This window comes from Lathyrus oleraceus, chromosome 7 (genome assembly GCF_024323335.1).
Source record: "Lathyrus oleraceus cultivar Zhongwan6 chromosome 7, CAAS_Psat_ZW6_1.0, whole genome shotgun sequence".
In the NCBI taxonomy this organism is placed as follows: Eukaryota; Viridiplantae; Streptophyta; class Magnoliopsida; order Fabales; family Fabaceae; genus Lathyrus; species Lathyrus oleraceus.
The window spans coordinates 546,320,045-546,338,818 of NC_066585.1; the positions used below are offsets into that span (position 1 = coordinate 546,320,045).

Below are 18,774 nucleotides of genomic sequence, written 5' to 3' on the forward strand. Positions count from 1 at the left end.
TTTTGATGAGAAAATAAAGGAGAGATATTCATCTTCATTCAACAAAACCTCGCACATACAATAAATGAACTCTCTAACACAAAGATCAAAGAAAATAAAAATAGTTTAAAACACCAAAACAACATTGTTATAATTTTTAAAGGGAAATCTAAAGAAGATCCTAAGAAATGTGGTTTCTCTTATAACACGTCATTTCAAACCACTTTTCAACTATCATCATCATCATAATCATAAATCTTAACATCTCATAGTAACTAATGAAGAAATCTTGCACCATCTCTAGTCTTTCTTTTTCTTCAACAATCTCATTTCTCTAGTAGGTGTCTCTTGGTGCACTGCATTTGAAACATTCCATTCTGCTTGCAAAGTTGTGCTCATTGCATCCTAATCTGTTCAAACCAAAAAAATAATCATGTTTCCTTAGTTCGTTACAAAAATCAAGAAAGAAAAATCATCTAAGTTAAATCAATATATGATATCAAAGTTTATCTATTTGAGTCCGTCACAGTCACACAGACTAAATATATTACGCGAGAGATTTTACCTGTTACAAATCCAGTCTCCGGATTTCCATCCAGGTCTAGTACTTCCACCAAAGCCTCTTGAAAGCAAAATATCAGCACTATTGTTGTATCCTCCACCAGCTAATTCATCTTTGAAAGCACCACATTTGAAGCAACTCAAACGACTAGCAAAATTGTGTGCACCACAATTACCAGCACCGCAATACCAATCGCCTAGACGAACATCAGAACCACTTAATCCAAATGAAGATCCTCCTCTAATTCCTCCAAACACTGATCCATAATCAACTCGATCTCCGTATTTCGAATCGCCACATCTTTGACACGATTCGCGCCTTTGGAAATTCATGTGTTGGCATGACCTGCAGTTCCAATCTCCTGGCCTACTCATGTTTAGAACTTCTCCGCAAATGACTGTTGCATTCAACAAATAACTCCATTAGGAAACACTTTATATAGTGATTTTTTCGAACAAACTTTGTGACTTTTCGTATCAATGTGGAAGTTATAAATAAAATTGTCGCATTCGTGTGACATGGTTTGTCACATCAAGAATTTTGATGCGTCAGTGATACTAATTAAGGTTATATTTGTCGTTTTTTACAATATAGATTGTCACGTGTGTGCTGCGATTATAAGTTAAGACTCGATTTTTTAATTTAAATAAATAAAATTTTATTTTAACAAAACTTGATATTTTCCCTACATAATCATTAGGTCATTATTTTACAAATGCACAAGAGTTTATGAATATAGTCCTAGGTACTAACTATAGCTTGTTAGCTAGAATTTTGCATATTATATAATAAGAAAAAATATATAAAAATGTTAAGGATTAGCTTCTTTGAAAGCTAAAAAAAATGGTGAGAGTGAAAGAAAAATGAGAAATGAAAAAACAAAGACTAACCTCAAGAAAAGAAAGTAAGTTGAAGTATTAGAGATAGAGAGGGTCAAGAGTATAAATTGATGATGAAATGTGAGGATAGGCATGGTTTATATAGTAGGATAGAGCACATAAAGAAGAGAATAAATGGAGGGAAAAGAGAATATTGTAGTACTTTTTAGTGTTGTTTAAGTGACAACCTTGATAAATGGAATCAATGAAAATTTAAAGGAGAGAAAAAGAGATAAAGGAAATTCGTGCTTCAATTCCAAAGAGAGGTTACTTTGAATTTTGAATATTACTTTGGCAATGTGGGCTACAACTTCATTTTTATTTTTTGTTTTATTGGTATGCTAGCTAATGGATGCAAAGTGCATATTGGATAATAATTTGTCATTCAAAATTGGATACAAGTAAGGGAAGAGAGTGGGAAGTGGTAGGGCTAGTATGGATTTGAATTGAGTATCTCCACCTTAGGATGCTTAAAACATTTTTATTGTTAGCACAAAATAAAAATAAAAAATCAAAGGATTGTTTTTTTAAATGATAACAAGTTTTCTAAAAATCATCATGTTAAGGAATTTGAGCTTCCGAAATCCAACTCAATTAAATTTTAGGTAAAAAAACATGTTAAGAATCTTAATATAGAAATTCTATTTTATATAGAATTTGAGTATGTTAATTTGTATCGGTAAACAATGATTCATGTAAGAATTCGGGGAAAGGATCATACTTCGTATTGTGGAAACTCCATCTCGATCGAGTCACTAAAATATTTTTATGCGTCTATATATATATATATATATATATATATATATATATATATATATATATATATATATATATATATATATATATATATATATATATATATATATATATATATTGTACATAATACGCATATAAATTTCTTTTAAATATAATTTTTATTATAATATTATAATGTTATATTTGTTTTAAGATTAAATTTTTTATTTATTAATTATTTGATTAAAAATAATAAAAAATTTAGTTATTTTTTCATGCTGATCAAATGATCGCGTATGGGTGCCTAGGGTTATATAGGGATGAAGAAGGGGAGGGGTCGAGAGTACTCCTTCCCCGTCCTATTAACATCTCTAATTCAATTTTTTGAAAGTTTGAAAATTGATATTTTTAATGCAATCTTTTTAAATTATTTTTCAAATTTCTTAAAAATACTTCTCAGTAAAAAAATTATTTTTCTTTAATTATTTATTCAACAGTCTTAGGGTGAAATAAATTCTCTACAATGATTTCAATGATTCAGGTCTCAAGATCCTAAGATCTCGAGATTCTATTTTGGTTGTGAGATATTTGTGTTAAGTTCAAGTGAGAGTGATTAGCCTCACATCGACAATGAATAAGATGAATCTCAGATACATGAAAATATGTAACTCCCATATCCAATACATTAATATTTTGAATGTAGACACGGTGTCTGCATTTCTTATAGCATTGTATCGTTGATCATTATTACTCCCTGAATCCTCAAATAATGGTATTAGAGCTCTGATTGGATTAAGTTGATATTAGAGAGCCGATATGGATATTGAATCTGTTAGAGCCAGTTTGGCTCAGATACAACATTGTCTACATAAGGTTTTGATGGTAAAAAATAACAACAAAGGGATGTGTCTGGCCGTCTCCTCTGGAAATTAGTTTCTCTTCAAGATTAATAAAGAGTTGCACCCTATTTAGTAGTTCTTTCAGATTATGGGCCTCCTTGTGCCCTAACTTCTCCCAGAAGGAGCTATCCTACTTCAAAATGTTCTAAAAAATCCAGCATTTGAGGCTCTTGTCGGAGCCTCCCACTTTTACGATCACTTGCGTGAAGCGGTCGATATATGACTACATACTCTCCTTATTCCCCTATGTAATTCCACTGAGGATGGATATTGTCACAAGTTGCCTTTTTTGGGCAGTGAAGCAAGCATTGAAGTTCTCACACAAATCAGTCGATGAAAGAGAGTATGCAACTCAAATTGAGGAAATTAGAGATGTGAGAATCTAAGATTCAGAGTTGATCTATGATTAGACCGGATCAAGAACAGAGATATGCAGCTCAAATTGAGGAAATTAGAATTTCTAGATTGAGGATGCTTTGGTTCATTGAATTGAGAGATGAATGTTCAAACATGCAAAACGAGGGAATCAAATGTTGATTCCCACATATGAGGTCAATGTTCTGTGAGAGAACCATAATTGATTTGTGAATAGAAGTTGCAGATGACAACTATGGACTTGAGAGTAAGATGTGTCAATGAAGTTTGAATTCGAATTGGACCTAGGTAATGACACATTCATTTATTGTATAGTAGGGTGGTTATAACATCTTGTTAATCTTTAGACGTGGAATAGGAATATCCATCTAATTGATATTAGACTAAGATCACATACACTCTAGACTAGGATATCGTACATGCTTCGTGAGTAACACAATGGATTAGTGTATTTTCCGCGCCATGGCTTTTTAGCCTTCTGGATGGCCTAGAACACTTACTAATAAGGCTGCTGAGATTGGGTGCATCACTAGTTACAAGGTACATAAAGCACTTCGCTTTAAAATTTTCAATTTATGGATGACACAATATTCCTAACCGAAGGAAATTGGGAAATTTTATGGTGTTTCAAAATATATTCTAAGAAGTTTTGAATTGCTCTAGGGTTTAAAGGTAAACGTACAATTTTGAAAGACTCAATGCGAATGACAACACATTTACATCCCCGACAACACACTTTTACCTATCCTTGAGAATAGGTTACCTTTTGTTTATGCTCCGTTGTAGACCTCCTATCATCTATATCACTAGCATAGTCTAAATCAACATATCCTATAACTAAAGGATCACCTTGTTTACTACTAAACATGATACCATAACTTATAGTACCCTTCAAGTACATGAAAATCCACTTGATTTCTTCTCAACGACGCTTTACTTATTTATACACAAACTTACACACTTGACTTATAACTTGTACAATATATGGTCTAGTGCAAACATATAATACATTAAACAACTAACAAAACCTTTGACATATACACAATTCTTGCATCTATCTTTAGACACTGATCCAATGAGAGCTTAAAGTGATTCACCAATGGAGTACTCATAACCTTCAAATTACTCATGTCAAACTTGTCTAACATATTTTCAATATAGATTTCTTGAGAGAGCCATAATTTTCTAGCAATCTTATCTCTGTGAATTTCCATAGCAAGAATCTTCTTAGCATCACCTAAGTCTTTCATGTCAAACTCCTTTCTCAACATGATTTTTAGCTCATTTACATCATTTAAATGATTAGAAGCAATCAACATATCTTTAACAAATAGTAATAGGAAAGCAAAATAGCAATCATAAAGGCTCATAACATAAACAAAACACTCATACTCACTCCTTAAACAACCAATCTTAAGCATGTATGAATCAAAACGTGTGTACTATTGCTTTGGAGATTTCTATAGACCATACAAATACCTCTTCAATTTATAAAGTAGGTTGCCATGTCCAGTGTCTATGAACCCCCTAGATGCTCCATATAAATTTCCTCATATAGATTACCATGAAAAAATGACGTCTTCACACCCATCTACTCTAAATGCATGTATGGCTAGCTACCAAGGCTAACACTGCCTTGATAGAAGTATATTTGACTATGGAGAGAAAACATCATCATAGTCAATCCCCTTATGTTGTGAGTACCCCTTTTCTACAAGAGGATCCTTGAACGTTTCCCATTGTTTTTCTGTTAATGCCGGTTTGTTGTTGAACACCCACTTACAACCGATGACCATTTTTCTCTTAAGAAGATGAACAAGCTCCCATGTCATATTTTTCTTCAAGGACTTCATCTCATCCACCATTCTACCCATATACTTATCTTTCTTCTGGATAGCTATAGCCTTGGTAAAAGTAGAAGGATTTCCAAAACTAGTAAGAAGTGGATAAGCTATCAAGTCTTCATACCCATATCTTTCTAGTGGCTTGGTTTAACGATTCTATTTGTCACATATAAGAATATAATCTTGGACTCCACCTCAAACTTCAGGCTCGTGGTTATTTTTAGTATCAGAGTCTAGTTTCTCCTGTGGTTCATGCACTACCTGCATATTCTTCACTAGTGAGGGATCAACATCCACCTGAATCACTTATTTTCCAAAAGTTTATGCTTCAAATGCTGATACATTTGTTGCAACTAACCTCTTCAACATTAACTACTTATTAAAAACAAAAACTCTTATAATTACCATCTTCTTTTTAATTGGATCCCATAACTTGAACCCCTTCACACCTTTTGTGTAACCGACAAAGACACACTTCTTTGACATTGGATCAAGTTTGGATCAATCTTCACTAGATATATGCACATATGCAACACATCCAGAAGTCCTTAAATTATCAAGGATAAGATAAGGTAGTTCGTGGTGACCAGTTGATAAGATAACACGCCATGTTAACTCTCTCTGCCCATTAACCTTTTGATTGTCCAACATTTAACAAGATACATATTACTCTTTTAGTTAGAGACATATTCATTCTCTTTGCCATACCACTTTGTTATGGTGTCTTGCAAACTGAGAAATGTATTTAAATACTTTGTTCTTCAAATAACCTCCTAAATTTCATATAAGTGTACTCTGTCCCATTATCTGACCGTAAATACTTGACTTTTCTACCTATTTGATTCTCTACTCTATCTTCCATAACTTGAATTTCGTAAAGACTTCAGATTCACGTTTCAAGAAATAAACCCAAACCTTACGAGAAAAATCATTTGCGAAAGTCACAAAATACCTAGAACCACCCATGGAAACCTCTTTGGTAAGGCCCCACACGTCAGAATTCACATAGTCTAAAATTCCCTTTGTTTTGTGCTTTTCGGTCTTGAACCAAACACGACATTGTTTTCCAAGTATACAGTACTTTCACAGTTCCAACTTGAAACTACGGACACCCTTCAATAGATTCCTTTTATGAAGTTCCATCATCCCACACTCAGTGAGATAACCCAGACGCATATGCTTGAGTTTGGTTCAATCATTATCAGACTCAATTGATGCAACATCACCTACAATAATGTTTCCCAAAAATTTGTAGATGTTACCTGCAACCTTCATTGCTCTCATCACAGTCAATACACCTTTGTTAACTTTCATTATGTCCCTATATCCATCATACTTGTAGGAGAAACCATTTTCCTATAGAGTACCTAGGGAAATCGCGTTCTTTCTCAATTCTGGAATATATCTGACTTCGTTCAATGATCACACACCACAATCGCCCATGACAATTTTAATTTATCCCATTTTAGTGATAGTGCATGTTTTATCATCACCTAGATAAACAAATCTAAAATTTCGTGACCTGAATGTAGTAAACCATTCCCGATGCAGCGTCATATGGTAAGAACAACCAAACTCAAGGATCCACACACTTATGCACTTGCTGAATGAAACACACAATATATCTGCTTCAGTGCCAAAATCATTGATTTGAACCACATTTGTAAAACTGAATGAGTCCAATTTTCTGTTTAGACATGCCCTATTTCAATTCTCAATATTTTTGCAACTATAACATTAAGTTATTTATGATTCTTAGAATTAAGCCTCTTCTTTCTAGAACCTATATTACCCTTGTTCCACCCACGATCTTGGTCCTCTTTCACATACAAACCGTCACCTTGAGTTCCTTTATATACACTTTGTCTCATTTAAGAATGAGACATAAGTGTATTAGTAATCACATCAAGACTAATAGTGTTTTTCCTGTAGGTAAGAGTAGTCACCAAGTGGTCATATAAACACGGTAACGAGAAGAGCGCAATAATTGCCTTATATTCATCATAAATCTTCACCCCAAGCCTCACTAGATCGAGATTATGTTATTGAAAACATTTATATGTTGTTACTGAAAGGAAACCGTGATATAAATGCAGCGGAAAACTAAAATTTTCCTTAAGTATATCCTTACGAATGATCATGATCAAAGATAGAAACAGTTAACTCTGGTGACGATTAACACTTTTGATGCATAATCAGATGAACGATCATGAGCTTTAAACGAAGAACGATGCCTCAACTCAGTACACACGAACAAATTTCCTTTAATAGCAGTGTTATTTGATACGAATGAAGACCTTGAGAGAGAGAGAGAGAGAGAGAGAGAGAGAGAGAGAGAGAGAGAGAGAGAGAGAGAGAGAGAGAATACAGTTAGGGTTCAAAACCAAATTTCATCAAGTGAAAAAGCTTATACACAATGGTTCTATTTATAGAACCACTTGTGTAGTCTGCAATCTAAAAAAGTCCACTTAAGTGTACTGCACCTTATGGTGTACTGTATTTCACTTAAGTGCACGATACCTTATAGTATTCCATATTCCGCTTAAGTTAATTGTACCTTACGATGTTCTACAACTCACTTAAGCGCACCGTACCTTACAGTGTTCTGTAATTCTCTTAAATACATCATACCTCACGACGTTCCTTATTTCATTCTATCTCCCATCAATCTGTCCTTATGTGTGTGACTCTATAGGTTCTCGTGACGTCGATAATTATACTAAATCACACATTTAGTATAAAATAAACAGTGAGTAGTATCTAGCAACACATCATTATTTTCCAAGTCACAAAAATGTCATGTGATATGACGAAATTTTTCTGTGATAATGTTTGTGTATACAATTATCCTTTTTTCTTCATGCCTGTATTAAACACAATGCATAGACCGTGTCACCCTTGTCTACCAATAATTATCTATCCATAATTATCAATATTATGAGTTATACTCAACAACTCGTAATAATCTCAACAATATAAACTACACTCAACATCTCATAATAATCTCAACAATATAAGTCATAGTCAACAACATGAAGAAATTCAATTTTTTCTTAAAAAATAGTTATAAAATCATCATTAATATAACTTTGAATTAATGATAATTTTTTTTATCTTATTTTATTTTGTTTTTGTGTTTTTACAAATCTGATGGAGTCATATAAAATTAATGCCAATTATCTTGCAACATGATTAAACTCACAAGTTCTAAAGATAATTAACATCAACAAAAAAAGAGTATCAATTAATATTATTTTAGAACTTTGTCACACTATGATATCGTTTGCACTAAATTAACATACACTTTATCATGGTCTTCTATAGCAACAAGCAAGCTGGCCAAGTCAAAAACTCAAAGCCAACAAAAAAAGCATGTAACCTAATAACACAACATAAAATGTCCAAAGATCTCATCAATCAAAGAAACCATAAACCTATAAAGGTTCCCTTTGACCACACCATTTTGGTTTATATGAATCAAATTAATTCGAATTTTAGACCCACAAGCAAAATCCATGTATAGGACAAAAATAAATATTAACTGTATGAAAGAAAAATGTTGTCAGTGCATTATTGGTGAATGGAGAATCCAAGTCAGCAAATTATGAAGATTCGTACCATTAAAATCATATAAAGTGACCCTACAAGTTATCACAATAACATTCATGAGGAATCCATGTCACTTTCATGTCAATTACTCTTTGGGAATCCACAGAATTTTGACGGTCAATTTTGTAGGAAAATAGTTTCTGCTTTACATGCAATTTGAATATTCTTTTATTCCTATTTTCTGCTTTACATATACTATTTGAATCTGTTCATTTATATGTTATATGTTTCATTTAATGTGAGCCTTTTAATTCATATACATGAGATATCAAATTATTCACTCTCATGTGTAAAAACTATTTCGGTCTATCTCAAGTCTCCACCACTGCGGATATAAGATATTATCCGTTTTGAGTGTGAAAATCCTGACGATTTGGTCTTTTAAAAAAGATGTATGGTTGGGTTGAAGAGTGTATGTGCATTTGTAAATAAATTAGTCTTAGTCTTGATTTTTAAGTAATGTTAGACTAATTTGACTAATCCGAAAGAGTTTCCACCAATTGAGATTAAGGAGTATAATGTGAATGTCAAGTTGCCACAGACGACGTCAATGTTCTGATTGATCTCAAGTCTATGTCATTACTGTTACGAGATATTGTTTGTTTTGCATGTGAGAATCCGAACAACTTTATTCTTTAAAAAAATGTTCCATTGAGGACTGAAGATGTTTATGTATAAACCATCCTTAATCCTAATTCCTAAGCAATGTGAGATTATTTTAACCAACCCGAAACACCTATGAATCAAATTGAATCAAACTCTTAAAGACTTTGGAATTGTGAATTGATATTGAGTTTCATATGTTTTTTTCAATAATTAATTAGTGATTTTATTTAACAAGAAAATTGTAAAAGAAAAGGTAAAATGGTGAGTTTCAATAAAGATATGTAAGCTTATGATGTAGAATGAATAACAAGCCATTTTGACCATCTTTTTAATGCCACTACTGCGGCTGCTGCTGACTAAGTTACTTTATTCTCTCTTTCAATATCTCTCTTTCTCTCTCACACACACTATAACCTTATAGCTTTATTATTATCTCTCTTCTCTTGAATGAACGAACCAAGATCTGTCCTCCATTCTCTTGGGGAAGGGTAAAGAAAAATAGATGCAAACTGTAAAGAAGAATAAAGAGAGTGTGCATGATTCGATTTGCATTGAAATTCGTTTCCATGCAAAGACCACGATATACATCATCTCTATCTCTTCTGCTATGTGTCATTGTGTGCGTACTTTTTTTATCAACCATTTCTTAAATGTGTTGCTACTCATTGCTGCTGCTAAGTGCTAACTATATCTATCCTTTTCTTTCTTTTTGGTTTCTAATATATACTTATTATAATATATACCATTAGTATATCAACTTTTTTTTTCTTCACTTTCTTTACCATTTTTTTCTAATATATATTATTCATTGGGAAGATCATTCATATTTGGTTCTAAACATAACTTAATGGTTAAGCACAAAGCTGACCCAAAGTGTTTTATGGTTTAAAGTAAACTATCAAAATATCAATACAAGATCAATCAAAGAGATATGCCTATTTTGCACTAATAGACCAACAAGCTGGTATAACCACCCTACTATATTATAAGATGGAGATCACAATATTTCTCGGATAATTTGAATTTCATTCACCTCATCTTATTTTCATATGGACTTGGACATTAAGTGTTAACTTTGCAGGATAGTCCTTATTCTACCGCACCGAAAGCTCAAGTCCACCGTTGCAATCCACATCCAACGATCAGCGATCCATTCTAGTTCTCGTGCATAACATTGGCGTCATCTCTAGGAATCAACATCTGATTTCTGCGTTTTCCACATTAGAACAATCATCTCTCGATTCACTGAACTGAGTTTCATCAACGTAGCTTCACTCATCGGCAGTTATGGGATATGAATAATTGTCCTCTCATCGGTAAGACAAGTTACGTCAATATTCATTAAACTATTATAAAATAACTTTTAGGCAATCATCATGTATTAACCTCAAATCTCATAAATCGTTCTTGTTATGAAAGTCTTCACTAGTTAATGATGAATGGACAACAACATATAAACCTGCTAAAATATATAAACCATATATTTTAGACCCCTTAACAACGATCACTCCATCGTGCGAAATCTTCAAAACCTCACTTTCAACTCTAGTGTAATAACCTAGATCATAAAACATGCTTATGGACAACAAGTTTCACTTGATTTTTGGAACATACCTTACATTGTAAAGAAGAAACTGACGATCATCAAACATTTTAAATCCGACAGTACCAATACCATGAACCTTGCAAGTCTTATTGTCACCAAGGTAAACTACTCCACCTTGATCTTACTTCAAAGTTCAAAGTACTATATTCCATATGTGATAAGAGCAACCTTAGTCTATAATCCATATATATTTAATCTCCAAACTCGATACCACTAGTGCACTGACACTCTCATAACCATTCTCATATAAAGGCAATCAAAATTTGAATACACTACTACAAATTAGACCTTTCGTTACACTAAACTACAACGATATGACTGTTAACTGTGGTAATACCTCATTTTTGGATGCACTTTATTTATTTATATTTACGAAAATACATTGCACTACGGTCAAACTAATAAACTGTGACTATACATTTATGGATTGACAGGATTCAAATCCCAGCTCCAACAATTTTCTACTTTTTTGTTATAATTAATGTTGTCCATTATAATTATAACTATAAATTAAAATTAAAATACTTATCACCACAGTTGTTAATGTGAACCGTTATGAAATTCATTATATTTCATCACGGTTTTTGAATACAACCATGATGAAATTGTTTACTCATATATAATATAAGCGAATTAGCTCTCGCTTCTTGAAAATATCGTTGTATTTATCACAGTAAAACCCTAGCACACATTTTCTCTCTTTTTCTTGGTCATTAACTCTCACTTCATTCATAAAGGTTTTCTTCTTCTTCCTTGTTCTTTCTTTTTCGTGTATGTTGTTTTTATGTTTCACGTGATTTTCACATGATTTACTTCTTGTTCGAGAGTTTATGATTTTTTTTTGTATGTTGTTGTTGTTGTTTTATGTTGTTGTATGATATTGTTTTCTTGTTCTGATTTCACATCCTTCTCTCAACATGAATAGTTGAATCAACAAACTTATCCACGAGATTTAGGTTACAAAGAAGATTATTGATATGGTGGAGTTATGGTTTAACAAAGCTAAGGAAGCTGAATCTGTTTGGGATCACATTACAGTTGTTGAATCGTCTGATGGAACATGCTATAAGAAGATTCTTTTCAAGAATCTTAACCCTGAAAAGATGAAGAATGTAGAAATTATTATGAATTACCTAATTAATCTGGATGTAACTGATTCTGAATCAGATGAAGACATTGAGAACTATGAAGACCTTGAGAACTGTACGAATTCAACTAGGCATGAAGATTGAAGACCTTTGTTATGTTTTACATGATTTATTGTTGGTTGTTGTTGATGTTGTTGCTTGTTATGTTAACAATGTACTGCTGTTTGTTGTTGTTTGTTATGTTACAGTGTACTGCTTATTTATGTTACATTGTACTGCTATTTGAGTTAACAATATATTGTTGATTGTTGTTGTTTGTTATGTTACAATGCTAATTCCAGTCTATATTTTTAAAACATGTTAACATTCAGAAAGTCGTTTATATTTCAAAATATGGTTCAAGAGAACTCATACTATGAGTGTGGTTCATAAATGGTTAATTTTTCTATGGAGAAACAATACAAGAAGTATGAAGCAATTTTGGAAGCTTCATCCGCCTTGTACTTTTTCTTCCTGGTAACACAAAGTAGATCAACTTCAAATCATTCCATGAATCTTTTCAATAAAAGGTATATTGTTGCTGTTTTTTATGTATATTGTTGTTGAGTTTATTATAATGTATGTAGATTGTTTGTTTCACTCACCCTTCATTTGAACATGCATTCATTTAAAGTGACTTAGAAAATAATAATTTGAAAATTAAGTTATATTTGAAATACAACTTAGATCAAACATATTTTTTGAATTGCATCAATCTCGTAATTCATCTATATCGCTCTTTAACACGTAGAACTTGGTTTAATGCCCCAGGTTTTTCAAAGCATCTCTATTAATTTATATTACAAAACATCAATTTTATTGAGAGATTGGATCATCTTCATCATTGTCATCATAAAACTCTTCATCATTGATTAAAATAATGATGATGATAGCGATGATGATAATCCCAAATTAGTCAACATATTGATGTTTTGCAAAATAAATTAGGAATGAATCGTTGCTTTGAAGAATTTGGGGCATTGAATCAAATACTGCATGTTAAGAAATAAGAGATAAATTACGGTATGAATGCAATTTGAAAAACAGTGGTTCATTTAAGTTATTTTTCAAGAATAATTTAATTTTTCAAATTATTATCTTCTATATCAATTTCAATGGTTGTGTATGTTTAGTGAGGTGTAAAGAAAAACAAGCAATTTACATATTTTATAATAAACTCAGGTACACATTTCTAATATAAAATACTAGAATTTAAAATATCTAATCAAGCATAATGAAACTGTTAATACCTAACAATTAGATTTCATGTCAACAATGAGACCCGACACCGTTTAATGTTGCTCCTCGCACAAATAAGAGATTTCATAAAATAAGGGTCGTTACTAGTTCACAAGTCATAACTTTTAATCACAAACACATGATATTAACACATAACTAGAAAGAAAATCGAAATTGAAACCTTACCAGATTTATTGAAGAAGTAGGTTTTAGAGTAACATCGAGAAAATTCAAGAGACAAAATAAAGCGTGTATCCCTAATATATTGAGAAAAAGGTCCATATCCATACCAAAAACTATAAAGATTGATGTCGGTGCTGAAGGAAAGTTGTAGAGCAGGGGATCTCTCATGGAGGAAATTATGTGATGCAATGTCACTATAAATTACTAAAAACTTCACGTTTAGTGACCAAATTAGAGACTAAAAATTTAAAAATCGGTCGCCATAATATTTAGCGACCTGTAGTCACGTACATAACGATCAAATTTGTGACGAAATTAGTGATCGCTTTTAGTTGATTAAAGAATTAAAGACATTAAAATAAAACTAAAAGTTTTTCCCCATGTAGAAATCAAACCGGCTTGAGATTTATGCGCGTGTCCACTAAGGCAAATCGTTTTATTTGTTAAGTTCACATTTTATATTATATATATTATTAGCAACATAGAAATTTCAAATATTATGTAAAATCTCCTATGTTAATTGTCATTAAAATTAGATTTTTTTTAATTAATAAATTTGTATGGCCAATCTTTTTAAATATAAATATATATTTTATTTGTTAAAACAATAAAAATGTGAAACTTTAATTAAAAAATTGAAAAGGAAATAAAAAATTAGAGAAAATTAGGAAGGAAGTAACTTAATAAAGAAAAAAAAACAAAAGTTATTAGTGACCGAAATTTCGGTCGCTGAGTTTTTTATATAAATTGATTTTATAAATATTTTTTTCGAGATATTTGACGAGCACAAAGTTTCGGTCCTTAATTTGGTGACTAATTTTATTTTGTGACCTAACAACTTTTAAAATGTTACTAACATGATCTCAAATAACGGTTGTTAATTCGATGGCTAGAGTGAGTGAAATTTTTTTATCACTAATTAGGTCATTAAACGTGAATTTTCTAGTAGTGATAGGTGTTTGATTTAGGGTTTTATAGAACCAGAAATTAATTTAATCAAATTGAAATTGAGTTTTATGTCTGAAGGAAGTGAGAATTCATAGGAGTGTGAGGGGTATTTTTAGGGATAACTAAATGAGGTTCAAAGTCATTGGTGCGAAAGAAAGAGTTTGAGATATAGAGAAGAAGGAAAGAGTCTATAAGACAAGTTTTGTTGGAATGAAAGAATTTTAACTTTTAGAGCTCAATGAAATTCAGAAAACGAACGAATTTATGTTTTAATCAAGCGCTTTTGATCTTTGTTCGATTCAAGTTAGGGACATTTTTTTTATAATTTATTTTCCAATAAAATAAAGAAGAACGGTCTCATATAATAAATATTTTATTAAAATTAAAAAACTATATTATAATGATTTTAACTCATGGTTAGTAAAATTTGTTCCTTTTCTCATCTACAAGAAAGATTTTGAGTTGTTGCATAATATCTGTATATTGTTGTTTTTAGGTATGTTTTTCCCTTTTTATTTTGTTGAATTTCTCTTTTATGTTTTTCGATTTGCTTATGATGTGTAGACACTGGCTGCTAATGGCTATTTTTTCAATTTGTCACCTACGTTGTTGTTTTCAAATTTGTTACGTACATTGTTGTTCAATTTGTACTAGTTGCAAATGACAATCTTTTAAATTTGTTAAGTAACATTGTTGTTTTCACTTAGTTATGTATGTTGTTGTTTTCAATTTGCCTATCTTTTACTATAAAGACTAATAATTTGATGCAGTAATCATTTCAAGTGCCTATCTTATATTCCTGCTATATTTCAAGTGTCTATCTTTTATTGCTTGTCAAATTTATTTTTCTAACATTCTAAAATAATTTTACCTGCTTTTAATTATATAAATTATTTTATTGGATTAGATGGATTATCAAGATAAAAGTATTATTATTAACAAATGGTTTGATTTATGTCGAAGATCTATAGTTCAACTAATATGTAATGTTGTTTATTGTCATCTCCGAATGTCTCGTAAGAGAAAATTGTGTTATAGTATGAGCTCTAAGAGAGAAAGGATTCATGAAGAAATAATGTATCGAATAAGTAACTGTGAAACTAGTAGAAATATATTAAGAATAGATCCTCAAACTTTTATGACCTTATGTGAAATGTTAGAAAGATAATAGGGATTTTAAGCTACTCAATGGTCAAATATGGAAGAGCAATTTGTAAAATCAATTTATCTATTAACATATAATACTAAAAATCACGAAGTCAACTTTTGGTTTCATTGTTCTAGCGAGACTATTAGTCATCATCTTCATCTAGTTTTGAGAGCTATTCTTGAATTGGACGAAAAGTTTCTTGTCCAACCCGATGACTCAATGTCGTACCTCAGAAAATGGGGACACGACTAAGCGAAGCGCAATCGCACGCTCGCGAGATGGACTAAATAGAGTTGCCACCGAACTTTAGTTATTCCTAAAAAGGAAAGGGGAAATATCGATAAAATCCAAGAAAGAATGACAATCATATTGGTCGTCGCAACCAAATCAGGGTTCAGGAGTCGATTACGTAAGGGGAATGTATTAACATCTGATGTGAAAATAGCAAGTGTACTATTTTTCTCACTGTAGTAATAAAAGGGACATTCCCCGTTTGTCGATCTCAAGGACTGCTTGACGATACAGAGTTTATAGATTGTTTCAATTAGACAAAAGCCTTTGGTTTTTGTGTTGTGGTGTAATTATACTACCAATTGCAAATAAATAAAACAAATAAAAAGGTTGAACGAGATACAAATGAGAGAAGATTGCTAGGGTTCGGTGAATGAAACTTCTTGTAACAGATATAATTTATGACGGCGTAGAGCTATTCCTGTCAAATTAATTCCGGTCCTTAAGGGTATCTATTCCTAAGTCCTTAGTAATAGACCTTTGATTATGTAGCCTAATTACTATGTCCATAAACAATTAGGTTCATACTCAAGCATTCACATATCAAGAATTACCGGTCAGATAGAAAATCCCTAGTCCTAGGTTATTTTTACTATCCAAAGTTCTTATCCAGGTCAATGAATAATTGCGGTCCAGCTTACACTATTCATAATAATCATCATTCGTTGGTCCGACGAATAACGCATAAAGAACGGCGATAAGAACAAATTAATGGAAAAGAAGAAATAAGCAATACTTTCATAAACATCAATACTGTCACATTCAGAATCAGGGTCACCCCCCTAGCAATGGGGGGTTTAGCTACTCATAAGAAAAGTAAAAGCAAAGATTAATATTGTTGTCATTACAGAATTTCGTGAGGAATCAATCTTCAATAGTCGGAAAACTCTTGAACATATGAATCCCTTGATCTTCCTTGAGTCTCCAGCTCTCAAAACGCGTATATTTTCTCTCCAAAATGTCCAACCACCGGAAAATCGTGGTCTGGCCTCTTAATAGCTATTCAGTTGGATTTTTCCTGAATTTGTGCTCCATACGCGTACTGCGCTGTCCCATACGCGTACTGCCTAGTAGGACACGCGTATTGGACGTAACACAGCATTTGGTACGCGTATTGCCCAGCCTGTTACGCGTATTGCCCAAGTTGGTACGCGTATTGCCCAAGTTGGTACGCGTATCACCAGAAGCTTGTATTTTGGCTGAATTTTCCTTCCCTCTGGTCATTTACGTATGGTACGCGTACTGGGAAGGTCCATACGCGTATCATATAAGGTCATACGCGTATGGACAGCAGGTTCTCCAAAAATTGACTTTTTCTTCCGTTTTCTTGCTCGGGCTCGATTTCTCATCTGACGTTTGATCCCCTGAGCTTCCAAACTAGCTTTTTACCTGCTGACATACCAAAAAGTGTAAAATATCCTCAAGAAACTCATCAGTAACAACACACTTAATATCATAGAATTGAGCTTATTTCTAACTAAAAATGCTTCAGTTTACACAGTTTACCTGATTTATTTACGGTTAAATAGTGGAATGTCTAGCATAAATGGTGACTGATCACAACCCCAAACTTAGCTTGTTGCTTGTCCTCAAGTAACATCTTATTACCATCAAAAATCATGTCACCCCAAACTTACTGTAAAACAGTTCTTACCACAATACTGCTGAAATCTTTCGCACTGGACCTCTTGATGTTTTCAGGTTTTCAGATTCTTCCACATAGCCAACGAGCTAGAAACTCTTTCCCTCAGAGATATGACTTTACTTGTCAGCTTATATCACACTCTCACCAAGTCTCTCTGGGTTAAAGTTTTATCACTCTCAAATCACAATATGCAATATCAAATCAACAGTTTGAATAAATTCTCTCATCCTATCAACATGTACAATCACACACACTTTTTGAGGTCTTTTAGGGTTGTAACGGGGCTTGGGTTTAGGTAGGCTATGAAGGTGGAACCTAGGGTTTATGTTTATTGTATTTTGTTTTTTTTTTGGTTCAGAGTACATGAAATCATTCTCTTACTACGTTTCTTTGTTATTATTCCTGTAGGGTTATGCAATCCTCTTTTCCTTTTATTTCTAGTGAATGTAGCATCTTTCAAAAGCTGTTCTTCGCTTTTCTCTTTTTTTCTTTTGGTTATTATTACTTTTTTTTTTCTTTTTCTTTCTTTTTTTTTTTTTTTTTTTTTTTTTTTTTTTTTTTTTATACGACATTCACTTACTATTCATTGACTGCAAAGCTACCCCAAACTTAGATAGAAACGTAGATATGAACTCACTTCTCACATACTCTGAACAGGGTAAGATAGGTCCAGGGTCATGGGTTTAGAAAAAAAAACGGGTATATCAACAATAAATGATTAAAGGCTCAACGGGGTAAAACTATGGATAATAATAATAATAATGGGATGGCTAGAAAGGCTCTAGGTGATAACAAAAAACATGCCTCAGTGTGTGTATTCGTACAGCTAATAATAACAAAAGAACGTACGCAAACCAATATTGATAAAGACATACCTGATATCGCTCATATGATAATAAGTGTTTGGCTTTTTATGAACTCACCAGGACGGGTTAAGCTGACTTGTTCTATCATACCTCTGAGTTCAAAGCTCATGCTCGTGGTTCTGATGTTAATCTTAACCAGTGCGTCCAATCATAAACAACAGTATCTAACGTCAGGGGACTGAAAGGGAGGATGCCCAAGTAGTTGGTGTAAGTGATCGCGAAACCACTAGCC

General features: G+C 32.4%; 1 protein-coding gene across 1 annotated transcript; it reads right to left on the bottom strand.

The window, feature by feature from the left end:
• LOC127107605 (uncharacterized) lies at window positions 1-1,688 on the bottom strand. The gene is made up of 3 exons (XM_051044898.1): window positions 1,432-1,688; window positions 545-938; window positions 1-389 (listed from the first exon to the last, which is right to left on the bottom strand). The coding sequence occupies exons 2-3, from the start codon at window positions 913-915 to the stop codon at window positions 314-316; spliced, it is 447 nt and encodes a 148-aa protein (XP_050900855.1). The 5' UTR covers window positions 916-938; window positions 1,432-1,688; the 3' UTR covers window positions 1-313.
• Between the last annotated feature and the right edge of the window lie 17,086 nt (window positions 1,689-18,774).